The sequence below is a fragment of the Hylobates moloch genome, unplaced genomic scaffold, assembly GCF_009828535.3.
Source record: "Hylobates moloch isolate HMO894 unplaced genomic scaffold, HMol_V3 SCAFFOLD_8, whole genome shotgun sequence".
Taxonomy (NCBI): Eukaryota; Metazoa; Chordata; class Mammalia; order Primates; family Hylobatidae; genus Hylobates; species Hylobates moloch.
The window spans coordinates 52196182-52215069 of NW_026652283.1; the positions used below are offsets into that span (position 1 = coordinate 52196182).

General features: G+C 40.3%; 1 protein-coding gene across 6 annotated transcripts in view; it reads left to right on the forward strand.

The window, feature by feature from the left end:
- Positions 1-18888, forward strand: part of OSBPL9 (oxysterol binding protein like 9) — a 171241-nt gene that overhangs the window by 49338 nt on the left and 103015 nt on the right. For all 6 annotated transcript variants that reach the window (XM_032160823.2, XM_032160824.2, XM_032160821.2 and 3 more), the window contains exon 3: positions 5346-5424. In XM_032160823.2, coding sequence (XP_032016714.1) covers positions 5346-5424 — 79 coding nt within the window. The remainder of the gene's footprint in view (positions 1-5345; positions 5425-18888) is intronic.

Below are 18888 nucleotides of genomic sequence, written 5' to 3' on the forward strand. Positions count from 1 at the left end.
AATTTACTTTCCTAGATTTGTGTTTAATATAAATACATGTATAACAAAAGATATGAATAAGAATATTCATAGGAGCTTTATTCTAATAATGTAAAACTGAAAGCAACATGAATGTCCATCCACAATGGAACTGATAATTGTAGATCTATACAGAGGAATGATATATATAGAAATAAAAGTGAACAAACTACTGCTTCATGCAACAATATGGATGAATCTTACAAACATGGTACATGAAAGAAGCCAGACACAAAGGAAAATAAGTGGTGTGAGTCCATTTGTATAAAATTCAAAGACAGGGCCAGGCATGATGACTCCTGCCTGTAATCCCAGCACTTTGAGAGGCTGGGATGGGTGGATCACTTGAGGCCAGGAGTTTGAGACCAGCTTGGCCAACATGGTGTACAAAAAATACAAAAATTAGCCAGGCATGTGATGACGCATGCCTGTAATCCCAGTTACTCAGGAGGCTGAGGCACAAATATCACTTGAGCCTCAGAGGCAGAGGTTGCAGTCAGCTGAGATCACGCCACTGCAGTCCAACCTTGGCAAAAGAGTGAGACTCTGTCTCAAAAATAAATAAATAAATAAATAAATACATACATACATACATATATATATATAAATAAATAAGTTCAAAGACAGACTAATTTGTTATATTAGAACTAAGGATAGTATTTATCTTTGGAATGGAGGGTTGGGTTAATGATTAGGAAGTGTTACAAGGGGAGCTTTTCTGTTCATTGAGCTGTACACTTACGATTTGTAACATATATGTTACATTTCAATGTAGTGTTATTTTCAGATGAGATAGTAAGTGTCAAATGCTTAGCGTAACGCCTCACTCATGAAAATGAGTTCAGTTCAATAGCTGGCAGCATTAACTATTTACTGTGGTTTAGTGCTCTGTGATGATAAGATTCATGGCAATGTTATCCAACAGACCTTTCTGCAGTAATTAAAATGTTCTGTATTTGTGCTGTTCAGTTTCATAGTCATTAGCCACAAGTGGCTGTTGAACATTTGAAATATGACTAGTGTGACTAAGGGACTTATTTTTTTTATTTATTTAGTTTTTGAGACAGAGTTTTGCTCTTGTTTCCCAGGCTGGAGTGCAATGGGGCAGTCTTGGTTCACTGCAACCTCCAGCTCCCGGGTTCAAGTGATTCTCCTGCCTCAGCCTCCTGAGTAGCTGGGATTATAGGCATGCACCACCATGCCTGGCTAATTTTGTATTTTTAGTAGAGATGGGGTTTCTCCATGTTGGTCAGGCTGGTCTTGAACTCCCGACCTCAGGTGATCCGCCAGCCTTGGCCTCCCAAAGTGGTGGGATTACAGGCATGAGCCACCGCGCCTGACCTGAGGGACTTATTTTAAATTTTTACTTAACTTTAATTAGAACTTAAATACCCAATATGTGGCTAATGGCTATTGTATTGGACAGTGTGGGTATAGGGTTTTTGTCATAGGAAGTGAATGACTGAAGGAGAATAGCAATGTAGTTCATTTGAGTCATTCAACAAATCAAGACACTGAGAGACCAGAGCATCAGATCAATTGTGCATATATACACTGAAGAATGCTCAGGATCATGACAAGACCTGATTGGAGTAGGAGACTGTTAGCTAGGTTCGAGTCTTCAAAGAAGCCTTCAGTTAGAGAGGGGAAAGTGCAAAGGTCCAGAAAGTAATGTTTTCTTCCATTTAGACTATCTAAAGTACGCAGAGAGAAATGTTTCTGCAGCAGCAACAGGTGCTCCAGAGAAATGTTTTTTTTTTTTTTTTTAGAGTCTCACTCTGTCACCCAGGCTGGTGTGCAGTGGTGTGATCTTGGCTCACAGCAATGTCTGCCTTGAAGTGATTCTCCTGCCTCGGCCTCCTGAGTAGCTGGGATTACAGGCATGCGCCACCATGCCCGGCTAATTTTTGTATTTTTCATAGAGACAGGGTTTCAACATGTTGACCAGGCTGGTCTCAAACCCCTGACCTCAGGTGATCCGCCCGCCTCGGCCTCCCAAAGGGCTAGGATTACAGTTGTGAGCCACCGCGCCTGGCCTCCGGAGAAGTTCTGTACAACAAAACTAGAGTAGTAATGTGGTCGTTGGAGATCTGTGAGAGAGAAGTTTGGTGCCGTGAGAGGAAGGAAGCCAGCTTGCAAGAGTGGATGGAAGGTTAAGGTACAGCCAATTTTCAAAAAGCTCCTCTCTGAAAGCAATGTGAGGGGATGTGGTAGCTAGAGGGAGATGTGGGATTTTGCTCTTGTTTAACAAATGGTGAGAAATAGAGCTTGAAGAATGACCTTAAAAAGTGAAATTGCTTGGTGTTTTTAAAAATTTAAAATATTAAAATAATTATTTTAAAATTTAAAAATTTTAAATAAGTTCCTCAGTCATACTAGTCATATTTCAAATGTTCAATAGCCACTTGTGGCTAGTGACTATTAAACTGAACAGCACAAATACAGAACATTTTAATCACTGCAGAAAGTTCTGTTGGATAACACTGCCGTCGATCTTGTCATCACAGAGCACTAAACCACAGTGACTAGTTAATGCTGCCAGCTATTGCACTGAACTCATTTTCATGAGTGAGGTATGTGGAAGAAAGTGGAAGCTGAATTCATATGGGGTCTCTGTGAGGTGGGGCAGAAGGAAGCTGGGTGACGATAGTGGAAATGTTGGTTGGGCCAGATTTTGAACAGCCTGGAATGACATTATGAAGTAATGCTGACTTTATCTGTTAGTTCATAGAGAGCCAAGGAAGGTTTTAAACATGTGAGTCTCTAGTAAGAGTCTGTGCTTCAGAAATATTACTCCAGCAATAGCAAGGACTGTGAACTAACTGTAAAGTGTCCAGACTGAAGGCAGGCAGGTTGTTATCAAACAAGAAACAATGAAAGCCTGACAGAAGTAGCAGAGAGGATGGAGACAAGTTGGTGAACTTAATAGTTGAGAGGTAGAATGAGCACAGCCTGTGGTAATGGAACAAGGGGAAGTTGTACAGACCTGGAGGTTTCTACCAGAGTTGACTAGGTGACTTTTTGAGCTTACATTTGGGTTCTTAATTAAGGAACTCAAGAGAAAGAGCAGGCATTTGAGAGTGGAGTGAGTTGCAACAGCTTTGTTGAGATATAATACAAATACTATGCAATTTATCAACTTGGAGTATCCAATTTATGTTTTTAGTATATTCACAGAGTTGTTTAACCATCATCAGAGTCAATTTTAGAATGTTTTCATCACCTTGTAAAGAAATCTAGTATGCCCATTAGCAGCCATTCCCCATTTCACCCCAACCCTCCCAGCACTAGACAACCACTAATCTACTTTCAGTCTATGAATTTGCCTATTCTGGACATTTTTTGTAAGTAGAATCATGTAACATGTGATCCTTAGTGACTAGCTTCTTTCACTTAGCATACTGTTTTCAAGATTCATCCAGATAGAGATAACTTTTTGCCCTGTATTATAGTCACCTCTTTGCATGTTTTATCTCCTGTACTGGATGTAAGTGCCTTGAAGGCAGGGCATATATTCCAGAGCTGTATATAGCATATATTTTGGTATTTAGTTATGACTCAGGAAATATTTGGTACATCACAAGTTAGAAGGTTAACTCAGTTAATCACAAATTACATTAACCAGAATGAGCTGTTTCTGCACGTGCTTACCCACTGAAGTGTGTCTGTATTTGCTGTCGTGGAATAGCTAGGTTCCATGCCAATGGTGATCTGGTACTGGTTCTGCTGTTAACTCTTTGTGTGACCTTGGGCAAGTCATTATACTCTCTGGAGACACTTTCCCTATTTGAAAATGGAGATAAAATTTCCTACCCCATCTGACACTGAGGAATAAGTAAAGTAATTCAAGTAGGTGGAATTTGGATAGAGTTGGGGTTCATCCAGATAGCCTCTGGGGAAGAAATGAATAAATGTTTGATCCTATTTCCTAATATTCCTGGTATAGGAGTAGTCCCCCTATGTAGCCTTTTTTCATGGGATTAGGTATTTTGTCCCCTTGAGTCATTTCAACTCCCCTTGTCAAGGTCTCTGGTTTTATCAAGGGCATACTGCTTCTCTTATCACCTGAGGCATTTGACCTAGTCTGTGTTCTCTAGTCTTTCTCTCTGGAATACTTAAGATACTTTTTTCTTAAGGACATTGAACAATAGATTCCCTATTTTGCTTAGTTTCCTGTCTCTTATCTTAATTCCTATTGTCTTCACAGAATGCATGTAGTTGAATATTAAGAAAAGGGGGCCAGGTGTGGTGGCACACTCCTGTAATCCCAGCACTTTGGGAGACTGAGGCAGGCAGATCACTTGAGGTCAGGAGTTCGAGACCAGCCTGGCCAACAAGGTGAAACCTTGTCTGAACTAAAAATACAAAAGTTAACTGGGTGTGGTGGCACACGCCTGTAATCCCAGCTAGTTGGGAGGCTGAGGCAGGAGAATCGCTTGAACCTGGGAGGTGAAGGTTGCAGTGATCCGAGATCGTGCCACTTCACTCCAGCCTGGGTGACAGCCTAGGCAACAGGGTGAGACTCTGTCTCAAAAAATAGTAATAAAAAATTTTTTTTAAAAGGGTTAAAACCTACCCAGTCCGCCTTCCCAAAACAACTTATAAATTCAGTTCCCCATTGTGTGTGCCTGCCCACCCCCAGTTTGGAGAGTTGTTCGTGCTCTTATTTAGAAACATATACTAAGTATGTACTTAAGTGCCATGTATCAAATAAAGTAGTCCTTGATTTCTAAGATCTCATAGTGGTTCTGTAGGAAGAGGCTGACATAGGAACAGATAATCACAGTATACTGTGAAAAGTGCTCTTGGAGGGCAATGTACAAGTGGTTATGGGAGCACTTGGAAGAAGGGGTTGGGACAGTGTTTTGAAGCAAATGTCACCTGGCATTTCTACACTAACAAGTATATACTGTCGCAGAAGCAGCCTGATGAAGAGCACCTGCCTTCTTTCAGCCTTTCAACAACCTGGTGAGGTGTAGGTTTTTGACTCCCGTTTTAGAGAGCATTCTGAAGTTCAGAAAGGCTCAGTGGCTGGCTCTTAAAACACAGATCCTAGATTCAGCTTCTGTGTTTGTCCCTTCCCCCTCCCAGCACATCTATGCCCTTAAGGAAGGCATAGAATGTACCTATGCATGGTACTAGAGTGTCCTGCCAGCTCCTCTCCTTTAGTTCTTTCTCCTTAAGCAAAACTAGAGTCAGATTCCTCTTTTCTGTGTCTAGCCTGCTTCCAGTGTCGTTAGTGCATTGAGTATTCCAGGGCTATAGCAGTAGTGAATATTGCTGATGTCATTGTTTGCCTTATTGGGATTTTGCTCTTTGTTTCACAGGGAGCTGTGATTGGTATAGACGATGAGGACGACAGCACCTTCACAATAACTGTTGATCAGAAAACCTTCCATTTCCAGGGTGAGCTGAAAGAAGAGATTCTTTCTCTTCATAGTCCCATCTGCCTCTTTTCTCTTTTGGGTTGTTTGCTGGATGACTTGAATGGTTTTGCAACTGATCCTGCATGAACGAGTGCATAGGAACATTCTGGATGAAGTGGTACTGCAGGTTAGGCAGGGATTTGTATCTGCAGTGGATGTAGATCGATTTGAAACGACTGTGGATCTGGCTGCAGTTGGAGATGAAAAATTTTAAAGGATAAAAATCAGTGAAGGGAGAAAGTAATGGGCTGCTGCTGCTGCTGGCTTGTGTTTACAGAAGGTTGCTGATCTTCTTTATCAAGGAGTATGGTTCTGCTTCTGCATGAAGAGTCTAAAGACTGATTGTGAAGGTTGCAGTGTTTGTCCGTGTAAAACTCAAAATGTAAATTAAATTGAAGCTTAGTGGCAACCTTTGGCTTAAAGGTTTTGCTCTGCTTCAAGAACTACAAGTTTGCATTCATTTCATCTGTATTTCTGTGTTTTGTCTGCCAGCTATCATTTCTCTGCTATTATCCTTTTTATAGTTAAATGCCATCTGCCACTGCTATGTTTCGGCATTGCATGCTATGGTTCACCGGTAGAAAGGGTAAGGTACTGTATGATCATTCTCATTTCATCTTGCTTTGAAAACTCTAAACCAGCAAATAAAAGTCAATTTTAATGATCTTGTCCTAAAGTACCTCTTGTCTATTAGGAGTGACTGTTAGTTTTAGTATTAATGGTTTTGTTATTTTGCCTTTCCAGAGTAATCTCTCTTTTATGTTTAGAGCAGTCCAAGAAACTTAGAAATGAAAAGATTTGGAGAGGTTAGCACTTTCTCTCAACTACAAGTCACAGTGCACTGTTAGAGATGCTAGGTATGCCAAGATAAATAAATATTAAATACATTTATTGCTTAAAAATGTTTTGGTTATGAAGTCTAACAGAGGCCAGATATGTTATATGAGGTGTTTAGGCAGCTGTTGTCTTTTTGTGCTAGGATAGTGAATTGCAGTTATTTTTCTTCACTGTCTTGTTTCAGAAATTGACAGATAGTAATGAAAGATGCAGGTTATATTCGACAAACGTAAACCAGTGTACTCAATAGTGATATCTCTAATGCTTTCTTCCACATATCCTTAAAATATTTACTGTGTTTGATGATATTATTTATTCAGAGCTGCTTTAATAACGATGCTCTCCTGAAATTTTCTACTATATTTAACTTCATAAAATATTTTAAATCCTATTATGAAAGCCCAGAGTTTTTATTTTTAGGTTAAATATGTAATGCTGCCTATAAATCAAAGCAGATAATTCTTACACTCTGGAACTCTTTACTTGAATGAAGTTGAATATTTTAATGCATTTCAAGAAAGAGCTGCTGGGTGCACGTAAGGCTGCAGTATGGAATTCTCTTCTCTGCTGTTACTAAGAAGGAGACACCTCCTTTGGACCCTCAGAAGCTGTACCTCTACCTTCTGATTTACTTTTAAATTATTTATGTCCCCATTGGCACTCTTATACTTATTTGGCTTATAAAACAAGAAATTTTCCTCAGGAAGGATTTAAATGATAAGAGTTATGCACATTTTAAAAATGGATTCATAGTTCTGAAACTGTCACAATAATTAGTTTATTTTCTATTGTAGTAGTTATGGGAGTTTTAGCATGAGATCTGGATTTTGCAAAGAACTTGGTAAGACTATTTTTTTTTTTGTTAATAATGAGAGCTATTTCACATTCATAGGTCCTTGATCATAACATCCCTGCAAATTTGATAAAAAGTTATCAATGTCTGAGAGATCTTAAATTCTTGATTAGAATTGAAAGCAAATTTTAGCTATATATGTGAACATATGTTTAAATGTGCTGAAGTTTTTATTGAATACACCAGTTTTTTTTAAGCAAATGAAATAATCAGTTGATGCATTATAAAACAAATTCTGTCAACTATTAAAGGGAAAGCTAGAGTTTGTTCAGATACATTCATTTATTCATTCAACATCTATTTTAGACATTATTCTGGGGATACAGTGGTATACAAAACAGATAAAACTCCTTGCCCTTTGAGTCATCCATTCCAGGAAAGGAGAAAGGTAATCAACACGATCAACATGATGAGTTAGTAAAATATAAGTAAATGAGAGTGATAAGTCCTGGGGAGAAAAAAATAAAATAGGAAAGGAGAAAATGAAATAGAAGTGAGGTTGCGGGGAGACGGGAGGTGTTGAAATTTTAAATAGGGTAGCTAGGGAAAGAGTCACTGAGATGGTGCCTTTTAGTGAAGAGCTGAAGAAAGTCAGGGAACAAAGTATATGGCTATGTTGGTGGGGGAGGTGGGGTGAATATGTCATTTCTCTGCCTGGAATGATGTACCCACCCTGCCTCCCTCCCCAACACAGTCATATACTTTGTTTTGTTTTTCTTTTTGTAGTTTATACTCATATATTTGAAGAACAGCTAGAGGCCAGCTCTGGTTGGAGTGCAGGTAACCATGGGGGGAGAGTAATGGGGAATGAAATCTGAGAGGACACAGGAAGTCCAACCATATGAGGCCTTTATAAGGGCATTGAATTTGACTGAGATAAAAGGCCATTAGAAGGTTTTGAGCAGAGGAGTGACATGGTGTGATTTATGTTTTAACAGGATGACTCTGACCACTGTGTTGCGAGTAAAATTCAGAGGGGCAAGGACAGAAGTTGGGAAACTATTTCTGCAGTAAGAGGCTGTTGTAAACCAGAAGACAGGTGGTAGTGGCTCCCACATGGTAGCAGTGGAGATGGGGAGATAGGGAGAAGTGGTCGAATTGTGTGTGTGTTTAATCACCTTTATTGAGGTGTAATTAACATACAATAAAATGTACACAATATACAGTTATACGTTTTAATCAGTTTATTTACTCATGACTACCACTACAATCAAGATATAGATTCCATCACTCCAAAAGATGCCTTTATGCTCCTGTCAGTCAGTCCCCAGCCCCAGCCCCTGGCCCCAGGCAACTACTTATCTGCTTTCTATCATTGTAGAATAGATGTTTTGTTTGGAGAATTTCACATAAATGGAATCATACAGTATGTACTCTCTTCTCTGGCTTTATTTTAGCTCAGCATAATGTTTTTAAGATTCATCTATGTTGTTGTATATATTAATAGTTCCTTTTATATTGCTAAGTAATACTTCGTTGTATGATAGTATATTTATTCTGAAGGTTGAGCTGTAACATATGACAGAAAGACAAGTCTAGGTTGAGTAACAAGAATGGAGTTGCCATTAACTGAAGTGGAAGATCGCAGGAGGAACTAGTTTTGGGAGGGTGAGGGAAATACGGGCATCAGAGCTTAGCTTTGGACATGTTTACTAAACAAGTTTTAAATGTCCACCAAATAGGCAAATGGAGATGTCAAGTAGGCAGTTGGAGTTCAGTGGAAAAGTTGGGCTGCAGAAATAGAGTTGGGAGTCATTGGCACATAGATGGTATTGAAAGCCACAAGAATTTGGGAATAAATGTTGAGAGAAAAGAGGTCCGACTACCAAGCCCTGGGGCACTCAAACATTTATTGAGAGGGCGCAAGATGAGGTAAAACCAGCAAAAGAGATTGAGAAGAAGCAACCAAAAAGGAGGAGGAAAACCAAATGAATGTGGTACTCCGGAAGCCACAAGAAAAAGTGTTTCTAGGAGGAGAGAAGGATCAGCAACTATGTCAAATGCTACTGACAGATCAAATAAGATGAGGATTGAGAAATGATTACAGGATTTAATAATGAGAAGTTTATTGGTAACCTTGAGAAGAGTGATTTTAAGATAGGAGTGGAGACAGTGCATTCAAGTTTTGATGTAAAGGGAAGATGAGAAATATAGCAGTAACCGGAAGGGGAAATGGGAGCAAGGGAGCTTTTGTTTTGTTTTTGTAGGATAAGAGAAATAATAGCATTTCTATGTTGTTGGCAGTGATTCAGTAAAGAGGGAAGAATTGATGATGCAAGAGAGAAAGGAGAGAGTTGCTGGATCAGTGTCCTGGAGAAAGCAAGAGAGAATGGGATCTAACACACAGGTGGGAGCAGTGTCTTTGGCTTGGAGCATGGGCAGTTTATCCATAGTGTTATAACATAGCTGTGGTTGTTGATGAGACCTCTAAATAGATTAAAGCAGTGATAATAGGGAGGAAAATGGACTAGATTTGAGATTTTAAAAAATCTATAGGAACTGGGGCACAGTGGTATGCACCTGTAGTCCTAGCTATTCAGGAGGCTGAGGCCAGAGGACCACTTGAGCCCAGGAGTTTAAGACTGTAGTGTTCTATGATCACACCTGTGCATAGCCACTGCACTCCAGCCTGGACAATATAGTGATGCCCTGTCTCTAAAAAAGTTTTTTTTTTTTAATCTGTAGGAACTGGTAATTGCTCAGAAATGGTAGGTGAGAGAATTTGGGTACTAAGGGTGATGCTCTTGGCTTGGCTTACTGTTGGATGTTGTCAACTCCCTTCCGTCCGTCCTTCCTTCCTTCCTTCCTTCCTTCCTTCCTTCCTTCCTTCCTTCCTTCCATCCTCTCCCTCTCTTTTTCTTTCTTTCCTTTCTTTTCTTCTTCTTTTTTTTTTTTTTTTCAGGGCCTTGCTCTGTCACCCAGGCTGGAGTGTAGTGGCATGATCATGGCTCATTGCAGCCTTGACTTCCCGGGCTCAAGTGATCCTCCCACCTTAGCCTCCCAGGTAGCTGGAACTACTAAAAAAATTAGCCTGCACCACCATGGCCGACTAATTTTTTTTTTAATAAAAAAATTTTATTTTAATAATTATTTTTTGAGTTAAAATTTATATGTATGTATGTTTAATCAACTTTATTGAGGTATAACTCACTATGTTGCTAGGGCTGGTCTTGAACTCCTGGGCCCAAGCGATCCTCCTGCCTTAGCCTCCCAAAGTACTGGGATTTCAGGTGTTAGCCATTGTGCCTCACTGTCAGCATCTGAAATAGAGAATATAGGACAGCAGAGGTAGTGGTGAGGGACCTCTTATGTTTAAGCTGTCTGTGGGACTCACAGATGATGGTAGTTGGATCTGAGTCTGGGCTGGAAATGGAGATTTGTGGTTGTCAGCATACTGCTGGTAGGTAGAACTAGAAATTGAAAATATGAAGCCTAACGGCTAGGCAGATAAGTACCGTCAAGTGCTGCATAAGGACATTTAGGTCAACGATGGACCACATATATGATGGTGGTTCTATAAGATTATAATACCATATCTTTACTGTACTTTTTCTATGTTTAGATATACAAATACTTACCATTGTGTTGTAGTTGCCCTCAGTATTGAGTCCAGTAAGATACTCTATAGCAGGGCATCAAATCTTTTGCCTTCCCTGGGCCACATTGGAAGAAGAATTGTCTTGGGTCACACATAAAATACACTAACGATAGCTGATGAACTAAAAAAGAAAATTACAAAAAAACCTCATAATGTTTTAAGAAAGTTTGTGTATTTGTATTGGGCTGCATTCAAAGCCATCCTGTGCCGCATGCAGCCTGTGGGCCGCAGATTGGACAAGCTTGCAGGTTTATAGCCTAGGAATGATAGCCAAATCCTGTAACCTAGGTGTGTAGTAGGCTTTACCATCTAGGTTCATGTACTGATGTTGGCACAGTGATGAAATTGCCTAATGATGCATTTCTCAGGACATATTTCTCAGAACAGATTCCAGTCATTAAGCAGTGCATAACTGTAAATGAATGAAGAGTATGGCTGTGTAAAGACTAGCAAGTTGGAGAGGTCACACCCTGTGTAAAGGGATAGCTGCCACTTAGTTCCAGACAATTGTAGGCTTAGAATGTTTGCCCATTGTCAGATCATCCTTTTTTTTTTCAAGAGAAGCCAGAAATTTAATTTTTTTTTTTTTTTTTTTTTTTTGTGAATGGGGTTGAGTGTGTTTATGTGTGAACTCTCCAGTTTTAGGAACAATTTTTTTATGTAGACCAAATAAAATGCATCTATGGGCTAGATAAAACCTTTGGATTTTTAGTCTTTGATTAAAGCCATGGTAGTAGTGAGTGTTATCCTTCTGGAAGATCAGAGTGAGAAGAGAGCTGATGATTAAACCTTGGATCATACTAGGGTGGAACTGCTAACAGACTCAGAGGAATGATCAGAGAGGTTAGGATGAAAGCTATTAGCTTCAACCACATGAAATTACTGTTTTTTATAGGTGAAAAGTAGTTGCATATCAGCAGTTCATATGGCTCAATCTAATAGACTAGTTCATACTAATAATTAGAAAAAAACTAATTATTTGAATTTTACCTTCAAATAAAATTGTATCTGTTTAATGATTTAATATATATCATTCATAATGTTACTGATAATATATTGGGGTAATAATAATAATGGTTAACATTTATTGAATGTTTATTTTATGAGTTTTAACTGAATAGTGCCCACCATAAAATAAACATTTTAACTCATGCAGTTTTCACAACCTTATGAAGTAGGTACTGTTATACTATTAGTGTTTTTATTTTATTGATTAGAAAACTGGGAGCCACAGACACATAGTTAATATAAGACAGAACTGAAATTTGAACACAAACAGTTGTACCCTAGAGCCATTTTCCTCTTCATTGTTATAAAATATATTGTAGAGATTTGTCAACTAGTTTATAATTAACATTTATCAGAAAAGGAATTAAGAGGCCAGGCACTTTGGGAGACCGAGGTGGTGGGTGGATCACTTGAGACCAGCCTGGCCAACATGGTGAAACTCCGTCTCTACTACAAATACAAAAAATTAGCCAGGGATGGTGGTGCGTGCTGTAGTCCCAGCTACTCAGGAGGCTAAGGCTGGAGAATTGCTTGAAATGGGGAGTTGGAAGTTGTAGTGAGCCAAGATCCCGCCATTGCACCCCTGCCTGGACAACAGAGTGAGATGCCTTCTCAAAAAAAAAAAAAAAAAAAAAGAAAGGAATTAATATAAAATAAGGAACCTTAAATTACAATGCAGTTTAATGCAATTAAAAAATTTGACACTAATTAGCCGGGAGTGGCGATGATGTGCCTGTAATCCCAGCTACTTGGGAGGCTGAGGTGGGAGGATGACTTGAACTCAGGAGGCAAAGATTTCAGTGAGCCGAGATCGCGCCACTGCACTCCAGCCTGGCTAACAGAGCAAGACTCTATCTAAAAAAAAAAAAAAAAAAAAATTGACAATGACCGCAAAATTGATAATTATGTAAAGTGACACATTTGTTAATTGGCTAGTTCAAACCATTCCACAATGTATATGTACTTCAAAATATGTTGTACATGATAAATACAATTTTAAAAAATGACAGAAAACCCAATTTGGCATTGTTAATGTTCTACATGTTCCATTACTTCGTAGAAATATTAGTGGCGGTGTTGGTGTTGGTGGTAGTGGTAACAACTACTATTACTACTACTAAATATCTGTTATGAACCAGGCACTGTATAACAGGCACTGTACATTACTTACATAATTCCTAAATTCCACAGCCTGTGAGATAGCTTTATGTCTAGTTTTAGAGTTAGAGTAACTGAGTTTCAGAGAAGCTAAGTGGCAGAGCCAAGATTCGTGCCCATGTTGGTCTATATCAGGGATTCTCAAAGTGTGGTTCCAGACCAGAGGGTCAGCATCACCTGGGAACTTGTTAGAAATGCAGATTCTTGCCCTCTGCCCCTCACTTGCTGAATCAGAAACTTTGGGAATGGGCCCGCTCTAGTGATTCTGATGCACTCTTTAAGTTTGAGAACCACGGGTCTGGATCCAATGGTTTAACATGTTATTCCAGTTTACTCTCATAACAACCACTTACACATAAGAAGGCATTGTCCTCAATTTATAGATAAAGAGAAGTGAGACACAGAGTTAAGTGACTTGCCCTTGATTTTGGATTGTCTGTATGTCCTAACCTATATGTTAGGCATGTCTTGCCTTAAGCAAATCTGATGTGTGAAAAATCAAATAAAATTTTAAAGATAAAAATTAAGGATATGTACGTGATTAATTTTCCATAAAATAATCCTTCATTTTCAAAGGACTTTACAGAGAACATTTTTTTTTTTTTTTTTGGGACGGAGTCTCGCCCAGGCTTGTCGCCCAGGCTGGAGTACAGTGGCACAATCACAGCTCATTGCAACCTCCGCCTCCCGGGTTCAAGCAGTTCTCTGCCTCAGCCTCCCGAGTAGCTGGGATTACAGGCGTCCACCACCACTCTCGACTAATTTTTGTATTTTTAGTAGAGACGGGGTTTCACCATATTGTCCAGGCTGGCCTTGAACTCTGGACCTTGTGATCCACCTGCCTCGGCCTCCCAAAGTGCTGGGATTACAGACGTGAGCCACCGTGCCTGGCCACAGAGAACATTTTTTAAGCAGTGTGTTCTCAAAAATAATTTCAGCTGAGCACAGCGGCTCACACCCGTAATCCCAGCTCTTTGGGAGGCTGAGGTGGGAGGATGGCATGAGGCCACGACTTAGAGACCAGCCTGGGCAATATAGTGAGGTCCTGTCTCTACCAAAAAAAAAAAAGAAAAAACTCCCCTGAGCATGGTGGCGTGTGTGCCTGTAGTCCCAGCTACTCTGAAAGCTGAGGCAGGTGAGTCCCTTGAGTTTGGGAGTTTAAGGCTGCAGTGAGCTAGGATCACACCACTGCACTTCAGCCTGGGTGACAGAGTGGGACCCTGCCTCAAAAAAATAAAAATACTTTTTAGTATGAAATTGGTTTACAAATTTATTTGAATATACTTTGAAAGCAATACAAGTTGCCTCAGACAAAAGACATAATTTTTAAGCATTAAAAAATGTAAGTCTTAGTAGAAGTTGTCTATGGTTGGTTTCACCTCAGTCCATTAGAGTTTGCTTATTTATTAAAATGCAGTGGCCAGGTGCGGTGGCCCATGCCTGTAATTTCAGCACTTTGGGAGGCCAAGGCGGGCGGATCATCGGAGGTCAGGAGTTCGAGACCAGCCTGGCCAACATGGGGAAACCCCGTCTCTATTAAAATTACAAAAATAGGCCGGGCATGGTGGCGCGCACCTATAATCCCACCTGCTCAGGAGGCTGAGGCAGGAGATCGCTTGAACCCAGGAAGTGGAAGTTGTAGTGAGCCGAGATCACATCATTGCACTCCAGCCTGGGTGACAGAGCGAGACTCCATCTCAAAAAAAGAAAAAGAAAAGAAAAGAAAATGTGTATATATACACAATGGAATACTCTTCAACTTTATTTTCCTTATCAATTTTTTTTTTTTTTGGCTAGGAGCAGTGTGTTGAGACCAGTTTTTTGTTTGTTTGTTTTTTGTTTTTTTGAGACAGAGTCTTGCTCCTGTTGCCCAGGCTAGAGTGCAGTGGCATGATCTTGGTTCACTGCAACCTCCGCCTCCCAGGTGCAAGCAATTCTCCTGTCTTAGCCTCCCGAGTAGCTAGGATTACAGGTGTCTGCCACCATGCCTGGCTAATTTTTGTATTTTTAGTAGAGATGGGGTTTTGACACGTTGGCCAGGCTGGTCTTGAACTCCTGACCTCATGATCCGCCCACCTCTGCCTCCCAAAGTGCTGGGACTACAGGCGTGAACCACCATGCCCAGTTAAGACAAGGTTTTTCTTTGTTTTGAGATGGAGTTTTGCTCTTGTTGCCCAGGCTGGAGTGCAATGGTGCGATCTCGGCTCACCACAACCTCCATCTGCCGAGTTCAAGTGATTCTCCTGCCTCAGCCTCCAGAGTAGCTGAGATTACAGGCATGCGCCACTATGCCCAGCTAACTTTGTATTTTTGGTAGAGACAAGGTTTCTCCTTGTTGGTCAGGCTGGTCTCGAACTGCTGACCTTAGGTGATCCACCCACCTCAGCCTGCCAAAGTGCTGGCATTACAGGCATGAGCCACTGTGCCCAGCTGAGACCAAGTTTTCAAAAAGAAGGAAATCTTCGCTGGGCTTGGTGGCTCATGCCTGTAATTCCAGTACCTTGGGAAGCCGAGGTGGGCAGATCACCTGAGGTCAGCAATTTGAGACCAGCCTGGCCAACATGGCAAAACCCTGTCTCTACCAAAAATACAAAACTTAGCCAGGCATTGTGACACATGCCTGTAATCGCAGCTACTCAGGAGGCTGAGGCAGGAGAATCCGTTGAACCTGGGAGGTGGAGGTTGCAGTGAGCAAGATCGTGCCCCTGCTCTCCAACCTGGGCGACAGAGCAAGACTGTGTCTCAAAAAAAAAGGAAATCTTGTTATTTGTGATAAAATGGATGAACCTGAAGGACATTATTCATTTAAATGTATAAACTTTAAAAATTGAACTTACAGTACAGAGAGTAGAATGGTGGTTACCAGGGGCTGGAGGCGGTGAATGTTGGGGAGATGTTGGTCAAAGGGTACAAAGTTTCGGTTAGAGAGGAGGAATCAGTTCAAGAAGTCTTATTTATTTATTTATTTATTTATTTATTTATTTATTTATTTATTTATTTTTTGAGACAGGGTCTTGCTGTGTCACCGAGGCTAGAGTGCAGTGGCACAATCATACCTCACTGTAACCCCGAACACCTGGCCTCAAGTGATCCTTCCACCTCAGAGTCCTGAGTAGCTAGGACTGCAGGCACTCACTCCTATGCCCAACTAATTTTTTTATTTTTTATTTGGTAGAGACACGGTCTCACTATGTTGCCTAGGCTGGTCTCGAACTCCTGGCCTCAAGTGATTCTCCTACTTTGGCCTCCCAAAGTGCTGGGAATACAGGTCTGAGCCATGAAGAGATCTATTATACCACATGGTGACAATAATTAATAACAATGTACTATATTCTTGCAAGTTGCTAAGAAAGTAGATTTTAAGTGTTCTCACCATGAAAAAATTAGTATGTGAGGTAATATTTGTGTTAACTGGCTTGATGAAGCCATTCCACAATGTACATATTTCAAGATAACATGTTATACATGATAAATATATAAAATTTGTATTTGTCAATTAAGAAAAAAATTTATTTATTTATTTGTTTTTGAGGTGGAGTCTTGCTCTGTTGCCCAGGCTGGAGTGCAGTGGCATGATCTTGGCTCACTGCAACCTCTGCCTTCCGGGTTCAAGTGATTCTCCTGCCTTAGCCTCCCCAGTAGCTGGGATTGCAGGTGCTCACCAGCACATCCGGCTAATTTTTCTTTAATTTTTAGTAGAGACGGAGTTTTACCGTGTTGACCAGGCTGGTCTCGAACTCCTGACCTCAAATGATCTGCCCACCTCAGCCTCCCAAAGTGTTGGGATTATAGGCGTGAGCCACCGCGCCTGGCCAAGAAAACAGTTTTTAAAAAGAATGTTAAAATAGGATGCAAAATATATTCAAATAGTTGCCTGAACACTGCTCTTCTTCTTCTTTTTTTTTTTTTTTTTTTTTTTTTGCAACAGAATCTAGCTCTGTCACCCAGGCTGGAATGCAGTGGCACGATCATAGCTCACTGTGGCCTTGAACTCCTGGCTCAAGTGATCCTCCTACTTTAGTCCTACTGCCCTTCCCTAGGCAGTCCTTCACTTCTAGAAAATACCAGTACTCAATTTATTCCCTTCTTTTCATACATTCATTTTTGTCTTTTGAACCTCCTCCATTAACCTCTTACAAAAGACCTCTACAAGGCATTCATTCTTATGATCATGGTGCTTTCATTAATGTATTCCACATGTAACACTGATATAGCGTATAGATTAAAGTTAAGTTTTATCATTACATTTTCTTAATATTAAATTTGGGACCATAAGACAGTTTGAATACCCAGGAAAAAGGAAATCGAGTTCAAATAAATATAAGAAAGTCTCTATCTTTGCCAGGGGACATCTGCTTTAGGTAACTGTCTAGTGGGAGGAATCAGGGGATCAAATAAAAGAAAATTGAACTGGTCGTTGAATATGGATGATTTAAATCAAGTGGAGATGGGTGTAAGTGGGAATTTTTCTTGGAGGGGATGATTGTAAATTTTTTCTGGAGAAGATTATTATGATATAGAAGTGAGCCTCTGGTGCATAAAAATGGGGTGCAGAGGATGCAAATGCTTACTTCAGGTTCAGTTAACGTGCTGGGGAGTATAATTCTCCTAGGTACCTCACACATACTTAAAAAGTAGGTATTTTTATTCCCATTTTATCGATAAGGAAACTGAGGCTTGTGTAAGTTTTTATTCCATGTCACACATGTAGGAAGTGGCAGAGCCTGGATTCAGACCCATGCTCTTTTCATCACATGCTGCTTGTTCATGCCTTTCCTTCCTTGTTACTCTTGGCTATACTCATGTCTGTCTCTTTTACCATGCCTTAACCTCTTTGCAGCTCTAGCTTCACTGCTGTTCTCTCTCCTAAACAGCATAGCATCCTTCCTTCACTGACTGTATTAGCAATGTTTTCATGCTGTCAGGTGGTTTTGGTTGTCACGTTTCTCCTGTGCTTAGTGTATATCCATGTTGATGCTTGTCACTGGGCAGGGACCCAGCTGAGGCAAAGGAACTGGGGCATTGGTTGGAAAAGATGGGCTCGAGTCATGGCATGAGGCATAAGATGATCAAGTCTGTCACCAGGTGTGTGGGAGGTTTGGAAACCTGGCCAGAGAAAGGCCTAGAGATGCTCCCTGTATGGATTTAAGGGTCAGGGAGTCAAACATTAACCTGTACCCAATTTAATTTTAATCCTGTTCTAATGCACAGTTCTCTTACTATGTCAACTAAGAGAGTATTCCCAGATTGTTGAAGGAAACAAACCAATATGTTTTCTCGTATTTACTCCTTCTTTGCAGAAGTCCTGCTTTCCAAAGAAGACTGAATGTAGAGCATGAGGTTACCAGTAAAATAAGGATGCCAGTGCTGACTCTAGAAGTGTTGTGAGATTAGAGAAATGCATGTAAATACTCAACATGGTGCCTGGCAAATAGCAGGGCTCGAAACACCTTAGCTGCTGCTGTTACTCTGTATGAATTTACTTGTGATAATGCTGCTGCTGTTTCTGGGATTCCCCATTTCTCCTTTTTCTAGTCTAGGGTTTGGCTAGAACCGAAATAGATTCTTGAAAATCCCACACACTGAGGATGGCACAAGGGATACACAACTGATGGAGTGCTATTCAGGGGGTCTCAGTTTGATAGGAGGAATGACTGATGAGCATAGCAGCTGGTACAGCAGGAACTGTACCAAAGGCTTAAGTACACTTTCTCATTTAATTCTTTTAACAACCCAAAAAATAACTATGAGGAAACTTAAGCACAGGATGCCAAATAACTTATGCATAGTATGTAATTTGGAACAAATAATTACAGTACAACATAAGTGCTATAGAGACCTATGGAAATGTTGAAGAGAAAACTAGTAGAGGCAAGGAAAAGCTTCACAGAAGAGATAATATTTGACATGGGTTTTGAAAGATGAAATAGAGGTGGAGATTGGCAAGGCTGGAAGTGGAAAGAAGGATCACTTAGCAACCTGCAGAGAAA